The sequence below is a fragment of the Oncorhynchus nerka genome, linkage group LG22 (genome assembly GCF_034236695.1).
Source record: "Oncorhynchus nerka isolate Pitt River linkage group LG22, Oner_Uvic_2.0, whole genome shotgun sequence".
NCBI lineage: Eukaryota > Metazoa > Chordata > Actinopteri > Salmoniformes > Salmonidae > Oncorhynchus > Oncorhynchus nerka.
This window is the reverse complement of record NC_088417.1, coordinates 17,184,355-17,197,460: the sequence shown is the minus strand read 5'-3', so window position 1 is coordinate 17,197,460 and position 13,106 is coordinate 17,184,355. Positions and strand designations below refer to the sequence as shown.

At 48.8% G+C, this 13,106-nt stretch overlaps 1 protein-coding gene across 3 annotated transcripts in view; it reads left to right on the top strand.

Moving 5' to 3' along the window:
* The window catches only part of LOC115104914 (ras-responsive element-binding protein 1-like), a 76,361-nt gene extending 64,625 nt beyond the window's left edge, over positions 1-11,736 (top strand). For 2 of the 3 annotated variants that reach the window (XM_029626316.2, XM_029626318.2), the window contains 5 exons: positions 1,683-1,872; positions 2,041-4,744; positions 5,011-5,202; positions 5,321-6,103; positions 7,379-11,736. In XM_029626316.2, coding sequence (XP_029482176.2) covers positions 1,683-1,872; positions 2,041-4,744; positions 5,011-5,202; positions 5,321-6,103; positions 7,379-8,073 — 4,564 coding nt within the window. In that variant the 3' untranslated portion in view covers positions 8,074-11,736. The remainder of the gene's footprint in view (positions 1-1,682; positions 1,873-2,040; positions 4,745-5,010; positions 5,203-5,320; positions 6,104-7,378) is intronic. The other variant, XM_029626317.2, reaches the window with a different exon arrangement.
* The last annotated feature ends 1,370 nt before the right edge of the window (positions 11,737-13,106 follow it).

Sequence of the window (13,106 nt, the reverse complement as noted above, 5' to 3'; positions counted from 1 at the left end):
AGAAACTACGCATTCGGCTTGCAGCGACGCGCACGGATGCACGTGCGCACACACGCACACACACACACACACACACACACCGTATAGTGGCAGCGCCTCCATTCTAGTGGAGGAGGGTAATTCTCTGGGCTTGAGCCAACCTCTGTGCTATTAGACGGCTCTTGCAGACCTGTGTGAGAGACAGAAAACACACACACAGGCTTTCCCACAAATGTACACACACACATACTTTCCCACAGTTGTACACACACACACACGCACACACATTTTTCTCACACACAGGCACCCACAATGAATGTGTACACAGGTTACCAACCACACACCCACAGTAGCAGGCACACAGAGGTGTGAAACCACGGGAGGGATGAGGGGTAAAAGTCTAAAAAGTATTTGGTTTAAAACATACTTAAGTATCGAAAGTAAAAGTATAAATCATTTCAAATTCCTTATATTAAGCAAACCAGATGGCACCCTTTTCTTGATTTGTATTTCTTTATGGAAATCCAGGGGGACATCATTTACAAATGAAGCAGTAGGGATGACCAGGGATGTTTGGTTGATCAGTGTGTGAATTTTACTTTTTTCCTGTTCTGCTAAGCATTCCACATGTTACCTGTACTTTTAGGTGTCAAGGAAAATGTACAATATTTTCTTATGGGAATGTAATGAAGTAAATGTAGTCAAAAATATAAATAGTAAAGTACAGATACCCCCAAAAACTACTTAAGTAAAAATACTTTAAAGTACTACTTAAGTACTTTACACCACTGGGGGTGGGTGAGTGGGATGAGGGGGTGGGTGAGTGGGATGAGGGGGCTGGGTGAGTGGGATGAGGGGGCTGGGTGAGTGGGATGAGGGGGCTGGGTGAGTGGGATGAGGGGGTGGGTGAGTGGGATGGGGGAGGGGAGCTGCGTGAGTGGGATGAGGGGACGGGAGCTGTGTGAGTGGGATGAGGGGAGGGGAGCTGCGTGAGTGGGATGGGGGAGGGGAGGGGAGCAGCGTGAGTGGGATGAGGGGAGGTGAGTCTAGGCAGGGAGGAAGGTGGGCCATGAGGCGCTCAGACACATTTGGTCCTTCCTTAGGTGTGTCTCTGTATACACGTCCTGATAAAGCTGTGTGCAATCCCCTTGGACACCTCGCCACACGGTGGCCGATAAGAGGGCTGGCCGTGGGAGACACTGAGCAGCTGTCCCTCTCAGCGGCTAACGAGGCCCGAGCCAGCACTGCCACAGGCCACGCTGGGAGTTATCCACACAAACAATTTGATTTATAAAGTGTGTTTCTTGCACCAGACTACAATGCAGCACTACATGAGTAAAAGTACAGTTAAAAACAACAACACAGTAGATATTATATCATATATAATATTTTATAAACTGGGTGGTTCGAGCTCTGAATGCTGATTTGGCTGACAGCCGTGGTATATCAGCCCTGATATCACAAGTATGACAAGACATGTATTTTTACTGCTCTAATTATGTTGGTAACCAGTTTAAAATAGCAATAAGGCACCTCTGGGGTTTGTGATATATTGGCAATATACCACGGCTAAGGGCTGTGTCCAGACACTCCGCATTGCGTCATGCGTAAGAACAGCCCTTAGCCGTGGTATATTGGCCATATACCACACCCCCTCCTGCCTTATTGCTTAAATATATCATCTTTCTATGTCTTGTCTCTAGGTGTGACCTGTGCTGCCTCTCCTTCCGGACCCACCGCGGCCTGCTGCGGCACAACGCTGGCATCCATAAGCAGCTGCCCATAGACCCCGGCGGACAGCCCTTCATCCAGAACAACCCCTCCATCCCCTCTGGCTTCAACGACCTGGCCTTCATTGACTTCTCCTGCCACAAGTTTCCCCACATCGCCCAGGTCAGAGGAGAAATGATGGACAGAATCATGTTGCTAATGCTCACAATGCTACTGATACTGATACCACACATTATTATGATTATGAAACTGGTGGTATGTTGGTCATCTATCACAGGAGATCTCAGTCTGCTCTTCCACACTCTAACCCCCTGTCTGTCTCTCCAACAGGTCTGGTGTGAGACCAACCTCCGCCGGTGCACCAGCAAGTTCCACCGCTTCGTGTGTGAAGCCTGCGACAAAGGATTCCCCTTGCTCTCGGCCCTGGTCCTGCACAAGACCACCATTCATCAGCAGCAGCCGTCACCCACAGGGAGCGCCCAGGAGCCCCCCGCAGCCCAGGAGAAGCCGGCAACCCCGGCCCCTCAGCAGGCCAGCTTCCTGGAGACCCTGGGTCTGCAGCACATCTCCCAGGTCAAGCTTCAGCCTTCGGAGGATGAGGTCCGGCAAGCCCAGTTGGACAGCATCCGGGTCATCCAGGTGGAGCCTCTGGCCTCCACCTTGCCCCAGGAGGTTGATTCCGCGGCTGCGGAATCCCTCGGCTTGGTGGCGGCCTCGTCCCTGCAGGGCCTGTCCCAGAGGGAGGCCCTCAGCCTGCTCTCCCTGCAGCCTTTCCCCACAGGCTTCCTCTTCCACCCAGTTGGTGGTTCTACGATCAAGCCTGTGTGTGGCGAGGCTGGCCTGATGGAGCTGGCTGACATCCAGCAGATCCTGAAGGTGGCCTCGACCGCCCCCGGTCAGATGGGCCTCCTGCCGTCCCTGGCCAAGGCTCCCCACTGGGGAGTGTCCAGCCAGGGCCAGGCGGCCGGCTGCAAGCTCATGCCCCCACTGAAGCCAAAGCCCATGGTGGCACCACGCTCCAGCCTGGCTGCCTCCACGCTGCCGCCGCTCCAGAGCACCCAGCAGGCCTCCCTGGGCTGCATCAGCCCCAGCCTGCCCCCGCCGGCCAGCCAGCTGCTCAATATGCCCCAAGAGTCTTCGTCATCGTCCTCCTCTTCCTCGGGCAGCCAAGCCCTGGAGAAGATGCAGATGGAGGCGGACTGCATGGGCGATGCCCATATGCCCAACGACTCGACAGAGCTGCAAATCAAACAAGAGGAGGGCCAGGCGGCCGGAGGGAAGAAGGGGGCAGGGGGTTCCAACCGCGGCGGCATCAAGGCTTCCTACCCCTGCCGCTTTTGCGATCAGGTGTTTGTTTACTCCGGGGTGCTGCAGGCGCACATGCGCTTCCACCTGGGCATCCTGCCGCACCAGTGCAACATCTGCGACTACGTGGCGCCCGACAAGGCCACCCTTATCCGCCACCTGCGCACGCACAGCGGCGAGCGCCCCTACATTTGCCGCGTCTGCCACTACCCTTTCACCGTCAAGGCCAACTGCGAGCGCCACCTGCGCAAGAAGCACATGAAGAACACAAGGAAAGAGATCGAGAAGAACATCAAGTACGTCTCGTCGACCACAACCCAGGATCCCTTGGAGCTGGCCTCCGCCGGCGACACCGCCTGCCGTTTCTGTGGTGAGGATCTAAAGAGCTACCGGGCTCTCCAGATCCACCTACGCACCCACAACGGCTGCCAGCGCAAGCCCTTTGAGTGCCGGCGGTGCGGGGCGGCTTTCTTGGCCAAGAGGAACTGCATCCACCACATGCTCAAGCAACATCCCGAGGTGCAGGAGCGGGAGATCGAGGAGCACATTGCCACCCTTCTCCCCGCCATCACAGCCACCACCTCCAGGGCCAGCTCCAGCAGCCCTCTGGCTCTCAATGGCCTTACGCCCACCCCCAGTGCCACCATGCATCCGGTCAAGGTGGAAGATTTCAGCATCTACTCCTCCTCCGGTGACTTGGATCAGCCATTGGACTTCTCCAATAAGAGCCGCGGGGGGGGTGGAAGCAGCAGCGGTTCAGGGAGCCTAGCCGGTTCTCCTGGGATCAAACTGGAGACGGTCAGCCTGGTAGCCTACGACTGCTCCATGGAACCTATTGACCTGTCCATCCCCAAGAACCCCAACAAGAGGCTGAAGAGAGACGCTACTGCTGTTGACACGATGAGCGTGGAGCGCCGAGAGATCAAAAAGGAGCTGCCCTTCCCCAGTGTACTGGACCACCTCCCCTCAGCAATTCAGCTGGACAAGAGCTATGAGGAGAATCTGAAGACTCCCCAGTCTGGCTCTTACCAGCTCCCCCCAGTGACCATCTCCCCGCTTCTCATTAGTACCCCTACTGCCACAGGCCGGGCGCTCCGTCTCAAGCCCCTGCTGCCCAAACCGACCTCTTCTTCCTCCTCCCTGAAAGAGCTTCCCCCTCTGGCTTCCATCGCCCAGATCATCTCCTCCGTCTCAACGGCTCCAGATTTGCTCAAGAGGGAGCCCACGCCGGATAACAAGGCTGGCGCCGGCCTCAACGGCCTTCAGACAGAACCGGAGCGTTTAGTTGGGGGCGACAACAGCTCTGAAGCCTCGATAGAAGAGCTCCCCCTAGAGGGCTCGTCCAGAAAGCGCACTAGGAAGAAGCCAGCGAGCCAGGCCAAGACTATAGCACCTGCCCGTGTGCCCACGCCCGAGCAAAACACAGACAGCGGCATGGACCTGGAGTCCAGTGGGGAGTTTGCCAGCGTGGAGAAGATGCTAGCCACCACCGACGCTAACAAGTTCAGCACCTACCTGCGGACGGGTGCGGTGGAGCTTGGAAGGAGGGAGGAGGGGAGACAGAGCCAGGGAGAGGAGAAAGAGTCGCCTCCTCATTCTGTGCCGCCCCAGTCCAAAGGAGGGAAGAAGAATGCCTACTCCAACTCAGTGCAGAAGATGACCTGTCCCTTCTGTCCCCGGGTCTTCCCCTGGGCCAGCTCCCTGCAGAGGCACATGCTCACACACACTGGTAAGCCATATGGAAACAGACACAGATGGGATAACTCCCTAAATACCCAACACACAGTAATGTTGAAATAGCCCTGGTTGAAACAATGCAATGATACCTGAAAGATACTGTTCAGTAATGAAGAAAAACATATATTTTATACAACAATTACACAATGGTTTTTAATTTGACAGGTTTTCTAAAGAGTCTAACTGCTTGCATTTAGCATATTTACAACTTGCTGTGGGTCCACAACATGTCCCTAATACTTCTAATGTGACGTTCAGTCTTCTCTAATGTGCTGTCGGCTACAGGTCAGAAGCCCTTCCCCTGTCCCAAATGTGACGCCTTCTTCTCCACCAAGTCCAACTGTGAGCGCCACCTGCTGCGCAAGCATGGCGTGACCAACCGCTCGCTGCGCCGCAACGGCCAAATGTCCAAGAACAAGGATGGCGATGAGGGATCACACGACAGCGCAGGTAAGAAACTGTACTGTAATGTACTGTATTGTACTGTAATATACGGTCTGATCTATAGGTTACCATTCTGTACCTATCTATCTGTAATTTGGCGGTTCATTTTGTGTGTGTGTTCCAGAGAGTTCTGAGAATGAGCAGACTGCAGGAGAGGCTCTGGACCTGAGCAGCATGGACCCCGATCAGAAAAGCTCTGCATCCGAGTCGCCCAGCGCAGACCAAACACCAGACACTGCTGAGCTGCTGCTAGGGGAGATGGAACCGCAATCCAACAACAACAACATTGAAAATGACGACAACGACGATTCGCAGAGCAACAAGAGCTTGGACCTCAACTTTGCCAGCAAGCTCATCGACTTCAAGTTCTCGTCAGAAGGTCAGCAGCCCCAGACCTCCCTGGTTGGAGATAAGGTGGTGGCGGTGGCCGAGCCAGATAGAGTGACGGCCGCCCAGCAGCAGGACCAAGAGCCCTCCAAGTACACCTGCAAGAGGTGCAAGAAAAACTTCCGTTATGCCGCCACCCTGGCTCGCCACGAGAAGGCACACTTGTGTGAGACTGCACCCCCCGAAGAGGCTTGTGGAACAGAGGAGACTGGGCCTGCCCCAGAGGATCTCCCCAACACTACTACAACCACCGCCGAGGAGGAGGATCAGGAGGAGGGAGAGGGAGAGAAGGAGGCTCCGGAAAGCGAGGGAGTGGGCAGCGTGATGGACAGTGGTTCAGAGGAGGAGGAGAAGAAGGAGGAGAGAAGTGACGAAGAGGGAGCAGCAGAACCAAAGAATGAAGGAGAGGCAGGCAGAGGGTCGGGGAGCAAGGCGGACAAGAGGAAGAAGATCTGTAACGTGTGCAGCAAACGCTTCTGGTCACTGCAGGATCTGACAAGACACATGCGTTCGCACACAGGTACTAGTTGATACCAGGGGGCAACTTTGGTTTTAAAAGTCAGGATGGGGGGGGGGGGTCCTCAACGGTCTAACTCATTGCATTGCAGTGCTAGAGGCATCACTTACAGGCCTGGGTTCGATCCCAGGCTGTATCACAACCGGAGTCGAGAGTCCCATAGGGCGGTGCATAATTACCCCAGCTTCGTGGGGATGGTTTGGCCGGGGGGGCTTTACTTGGCTCATCGCCCTCTAGCGACTCCTTGTGGCGGGCCGTGCACCTGCAGGCTGACCTCGGTCGACAGTTGAAAGGCGTTTCCTCCGACACATTGGTGCGGCTGGCTTCCTGGTTAAACGGGCAGGTGTTAAGAAGCGCAGTTTGGCGGGTCATGTTTCTCCTGACTCGACCTTAGCCTCTCGAGCCCGTTGGGGAGTTGCAGCGATGAGACAAGATCGAAATTGGGGAGAAAATAATAAAATGTGTATATATATATATATATGCCCTCCACTTTATAGATTTTATTTTTACCCCCTTTTTCTCCCCAATTTCGATCTTGTCTCATTGCTGCAACTCGGGCTCGAGAGGCTAAGGTCGAGCCAGGAGTCAGGAGAAACATGACCCGCCAAACCGCGCTTCTTAACACCTGCCCGTTTAACCAGGAAGCCAGCCACACCAATGTGTCGCAACAACTTCCACAGAGTCCCATATGTATATATGTGTATGTATGTGTATGTATAAATGTATGTATATATGTATGTATACGTGTGTATGTACAGTGGGGCAAAAAAGTATTTAGTCAGCCACCAATTGTGCAAGTTCTCCTACTTAAAAAGATGAGAGAGGCCTGTAATTTTCATCATAGGTACACTTCAACTATGACAGACAAAATGAGAAAAAAAATCCAGAAAATCACATTGTAGGATTTTTAATGAATTTATTTGCAAATTGTGGTGGCTATATATATATATTTATGTATATATTTTTTATATATATATGGATAAAAATGGGATTATTATTATTATTTTTTTTTATCCAGTCGGATAAACACTCCAAAAAGCCTACTGGACTGCTCAGAGGCATCCGCATGGTCCTAAAGTACACCGCTGCATCGTTTTGTATCACATTCCAATGATAAAACCGAGGGAGATGATGACCCCCCGTCCCAAGTTGTGGCCCTGGTTGTGGCCCCAGCTATTTCTTGATACATTTATTGTTGCTTTACCTTCTTTAAAGATATCTTTTACCTGACCCTGTTCTGCTGTAAATAATTCTGTACATGTTTATATTTTTCTTCAGGTGAGAGGCCCTACAAGTGCCAGACGTGCGAACGCACCTTCACCCTTAAGCACAGCCTGGTGAGGCACCAGCGGATCCACCTGAAGCCGCGGGGCAGCGAGGGGGCAGATGGAGCTGATGCCAACGGGGCAGAGGCCCCGGCCGGAGACTCAGCTAGTGAGGAGGGAGAGTGCACCCCCACCAGCACCTGCCCCCCTTCCGAAAACGAGAGCGAAGGCACCGGAGGGGCCAGGGAGGAGGGAGGCGAGGGAACTGAGAAAGAGGCCCCTCTGCCAGGCCCCACATCCCTGGCCCAGTCCCTGTCCACCACTGAACCAGCCCAGTCAGAGTCAGCTACAGAGGCCATAGCTGAGCCGCTCGTTGAGCCAGTCTCGGAAGCAGTCTCTGAATCAGTTCCTGACCCACCTGTAGAACAAACCTCAGACGGACCCTCTGAAACAGATGTAGAACTAAACGCTGAGGTATCAGCCTCTGAAATGGCTAGAGAAACAGATGGCAATGCAGCCACTCAAACGCCAACAGAAACCCCCAAAGAATCTTCCACAGAGTCCCCAGCCCCACAGCCCACTACCCCAGAGAAAGACCCCGATGGCCCCTCGGAAGGCTTCATCCAAGGCCTACTGGAGATCCACACCAAGCCTTCCCTGGAGCACATCCTTCCCGCTGGCGAGGCTCCCTTGGTGGGCGTTGAGTGAGGGAGGCACCCTCCTTCCTACCCCCAGTCTCTGGTTCTCTTTATGCAGTGGACTGCTGTATGTGCCGCAGTGCCATAAGATAGAAGTACTCCTAAAGAATGCAAGACGATGAAATCAAGAAGAAACACCTTGTTTCTAAGTGCCTTACTACTTCTATTTTGTTAGTTTTTTTGCTATATCTTTATCTACATTTATCTACCGAGGATCTCATTTTTTATAGCGTTTTATGATGATTACATAATTGTTTTTGGATTCTATGAGATGAACTTTGAATAAGCAATAAATTAAATCAAACTTACCATGACCGATTTATATTAAATGATCAAGTGTGTGACAGACGAAAATAACTGTTATTGTATATTTAAACCACAGTCGTACCTTAAAAACAATGCTGAGAAAAGACTTGAGATCCCCAGCAGTGGGGATTAAGTCACTCATGTAACTGGAAGCACAGCAGATACCCGTCAGGCTGTCACAAAGGTGTCCTGAAAAAAGACTTGATTTACTCTCTCTCTCTCATGATCCCTGATAACCAACATCAACAGTCTCTCTGTTTGTATTGAGAATACATTAATGAACTGTGACATGATTTGGTGTTAGGAGGCAAATCAAAGAAAACAGACCTGACAATGGATAGCGTACCATATCTGAGATCTATGCTGTTGCGTTCCCCTAGGCTCTCTTTATCTTGCCATGATATGGGCAATATTTGCCTGAAACGTGTGTTTTTTCCCCGAATCATTCTCATTTAATTTCATGTGCGTTGACCATGTTGCATGTGGGAGTGTTGTGTGTGTGTGTGTGTGTGTGTGTGTGTGTGTGTGTTATTCGTTCAGGAGAGGTTGGGGGATATAAGGTGTTTGAGGAAATGTACTTTTCCAGAACAAAAGGGCTTGGTATGTGTACCCCCCCCATATCTCTCACTGTCACTTTCTAGCGTTCCTAGATACTTGTACTGTGTCTGTACTACCACCCGTGTGTCCAGCGTGTGTTGAGTCCACCTCCCCCTTGGTGGCAACTCATTTCCTTGCCGCTACTTTAGACGTCTTCCAGAACCAACCGTCACTGTGTTCTTAAAGTCCTACCGGTGGTTCTGCTGGGTTATTTTGATGCAGAACCTCACCTCGTGCGCTATGTGGAACACTACTCTGTTTTGTCTACTTGAACTTTTGTAGCCCTTCTGCCTCCCATTCAGGCAGCCACCTTCCACCACACCACTCGCCCCCCCCTTCCCCCCTCAAGAGCATCTTTTCCGAGGTGGGACTCAAATGTCAATCATGTCACCTTGTGGGGTTGAATTTTGTCTAAATGTATGTGTTTTTCTCCCGTCTCATTTTATAATTTAAAAAAAACTCAGAAGCAAACAAATCAAACCTCATGGCGCGGTAAGACGCAGGCAGCATCGGCTGGCTGGAGGCTGACGGACCGAGAGCAGAGAGCACTGGACTAGTCAGCCTCTGCCAGGCAACTGCCCATATGGCACTAACAAATTACAAACAAATCTACTACGACAATAAACAGCTAAGCAATCAGAGAGAATGAACTGAAGTGAATTTCTGAGCTGTGTTTGGAACTTGAACGTAACACAGAGTATTAAGTGGAGGGGAGAGGAGGAGGTGCGGCACATTGAGGGGGAGGCAGGGTAGCCTAGTGGTTAAGAGCGTTGGACTAGTAACCGGAAGGTTGCAAGTTCAAACCCCCGAGCTGACAAGGTACAAATCTGTTGTTCTGCTCGTGAACAGGCAGTTAACACACTGTTCCTAGGCTGTCATTAACTGACTTGCCTAGTTAAATAAAGGTAAAATTTAATTTAATTGACAGGTCGTGAGGCAAGTACTCCATGCAGAAAGAAGTCTGCCCTCTAGTGGCCGTACCACAGTATCTCCCCCATCCCAATCCTGCTCTCAGGCACTGGGAAAGTATTGTCAGAATAGAATGCTAAATGCAATTGTGTTCTAAAAAAACACTGTGTTAAGGGACTCACTCAGCTTATCTCATTATACCTTTGACCCCGTGTGGGTGTATGATTATGAGTCCCATGAGAATGCACATGGACTGTTTTATTGTATTTATTTGGAAATCTGGTGAGGGGTGAATAGATGTGACTTGAGGAGAAGCCATGTATTATTACCACATTGATGCTGCAGAGAATACCGGATTCAAATCCACAAAATGGTCGCCCAGCATCGGCCCGGGACTTCTATTAGCAATAATCACTATTGATTTGAAAGCTTTATGTCGACCTTTGTATTTGTTTATAGACTGTGTGGGTCTATTTTTGTTTTGTTTATTATTTTTAGTTTGGCTAAAAAAAAAAATCCTCAGATATATAAATACGTATAAAACTGTGAAATTCACTGTGTTTCAGATAATGGGTGAGTTTTAGGCTTGTTTTGCATGTAACCCTAATTTGTTCAATTATGGATGATTCATTTTTTCTCTCCATCTCGCTCTCAGGGTCTTTATAAAATGCATATTCAATACTTCATTTTCCTGAGTTGCAAGAAGTTCTTACAAGTTCTTTTTTTACGATTAAAACTGTCAATCACTACATTTAGCACTTGACTGTGAACTGCAATCAGCAGAACAGAGAAAATGAACCTGTGCAAAAAATCCTCGTGGTTGAGAGCGTGCTGTCAGCAGGATTCTTGTTTTAATACTATACCCATTTTTTTGTCTGCTTTTGATTGATTATACATTTTTACCCCCTCCCTCAAATTGCAGTCACCTCTAGTTTCAACCTCTCTCATTTGAAGAGGAAATCAAATTGTGACTCTGTAAAAACCAATGAAAGTGGCTGTGTCACTGTCTGACGTTCTGGCCCTTTGTGGAACGTTCTGGCCCTCTGTGTCGCTGCTACGGCCACACCAGAACTCACCTCATAAATGGGCCTGGATCAGAACCTTTAACGTTAGCTACACTGCTCCCCTCCCTCCTGGTATTACGGCGCTTCAGAATCAGAAATGTAAGCTGTTCTGTGTCGAAAAAATGAAAGCAATAAAGATATATTAAGGAAAGGTGTGAATCAAACTGGCCTGGTAGTGTCTTTTATTGTCTGGCACAAACCTGCATTGATCACCTGTACTTTGAATTTTGTTTTACACTATGTATGGCCCTGTATACACAGTTTGTACAACACATTTGACACAACAGTTGTGATACAACAGAGTTTGTCTTTACAAAAATGTTTACACAGCTGTTTTGGAGACACTGATTGTGTTAAAGTTCTTGTGCAGACAAACCCTCGGTTGTAGCGCAAAAATATCTGTTGAATCACAACGATTGAGTCCAATATGTGTAGATCACTTGTGCAATCTGAGCATGGAAGTGGCCTCAAGGTTCAAACTGATCCAAGCCTGAGCTATGCTGAGCTGCCCTGGTTATACGTCCACCACAGCTGCTGGAAAGCGTGAAACAATGTAAAAAGAAAATATCCAAGCCAGCATATTACAGTTCAGGGCAACCCTATCCTATACACTTTGAATCAATCAAGCATGTGTCTTGTAATCCATGAATGTAGGGTGCAAAGTGAACATACTCAAAATTCACCCATGTCCATGTGGTGCCCCTTTCTTTTAACTATAGGATCGTTCCACAAAATGAGTCCCTTTTTGAGTAGTGTAACTTGATCAACTTAATAAAAAACTAATTTTCCAATCTCAATGGGTGAAATTAAAGAAATTACTATAGTAATTGCCTATTAAGTGCCAAATAAGTATCTTAAATCAGCCATACATCCCCTTGTGTCAGGGGGAATAGAAGCTTATTGTGTGCAAACAGGGAGGGACAATTGAATGCAAAAATGTAATTGTCATAACTTTCTAGCCTGTCTATCTATGGGTTACAGGGTTGACGACGTGTTATGTTCAACCCACTCAGTTTTCCAACACAAAACACCAGAAAATGGCCAAAAGGAGTAGAAGCAGGTCACCTGCTATTAGACTATGATTTGACTGATAATGTTTAATGTTCCTTTTGAAAAAGGAATAGTTTTCCTATATTAAAATGAGAGTTCAGTTCATGTAACAGGGTTGGCCTTAAACTGAGGGACAGGTTGTTGTTTTTTTTACTTTAAAATGAATCACTAAAATGAATCACTAAACACTGTGGCTTTACAATGGTGAAAATGTATATATTTTGGGGTTCTAATTCACAGAGAAGTCACATAGAGGCACCAAGAGACATGTCAAAATGCTTTAGCAAGTCTTTATTCATATTAAAAAACATATTTATGGAATTTCCATGTGGTCTATATTAAAAGACACGTAATTTACAATTTTTTACAATCGCTAGGACTCATTTCTCAATACTTAGGTCACTTTTTCAAAACTGCACACAGTGAGGACAACAGCAGTCTGAGGGCTAATATGTGGGTCATGTTACATTGCTTTGGCACAAAATGCATTCAATGACTATATCTTTGCATTCAATGACTATAATTCTTTTCTCACTAATACACAACCGCCACCAAAACTCTATGTACCTACAATTCGACCAACCACAGCTGATTCCCATTGTAGCTGAACACCTACCCAGGTGTTAGTCTTTCAATATCATGACCATCTATACAAAAGGGGACATCTTAGCAATAATGCTGTACTGTAATGTAAACATGGACCCAGCCAGAGATAGAAAAGTGGCTGACAGAGGAAGAAGAGTGGCTGGGAGAGGGAGCGAGGTACATATGCGTGGTGGAAGAAGACTGAGAGGAAAATCAAGAGCTGTAGTCTCAGATGAGATTAGGGCTACTATAACTGATCCTGTAATAAATCATGGTCTATCAATGAGAGAGGCTAGTCTGAGAGTGCAGTCAAATCAGCAATGCTCAACAGTGCCATCTATTGTAAGACATTTCCAGCAAAACAACAGGTACGATGTGCATTCTGCATCTGACTGAACTGCACATTTACACAAGTCAATTGAGCAAAGCCTCCAAACCCACTTGGGTGTAATTGTTTTTGTATTTCTGCTTAGGACCCAATAGTTATCTCCCACAGGCAGGAGAGGTAGGATTTTCACTGCTATGCAGGAAA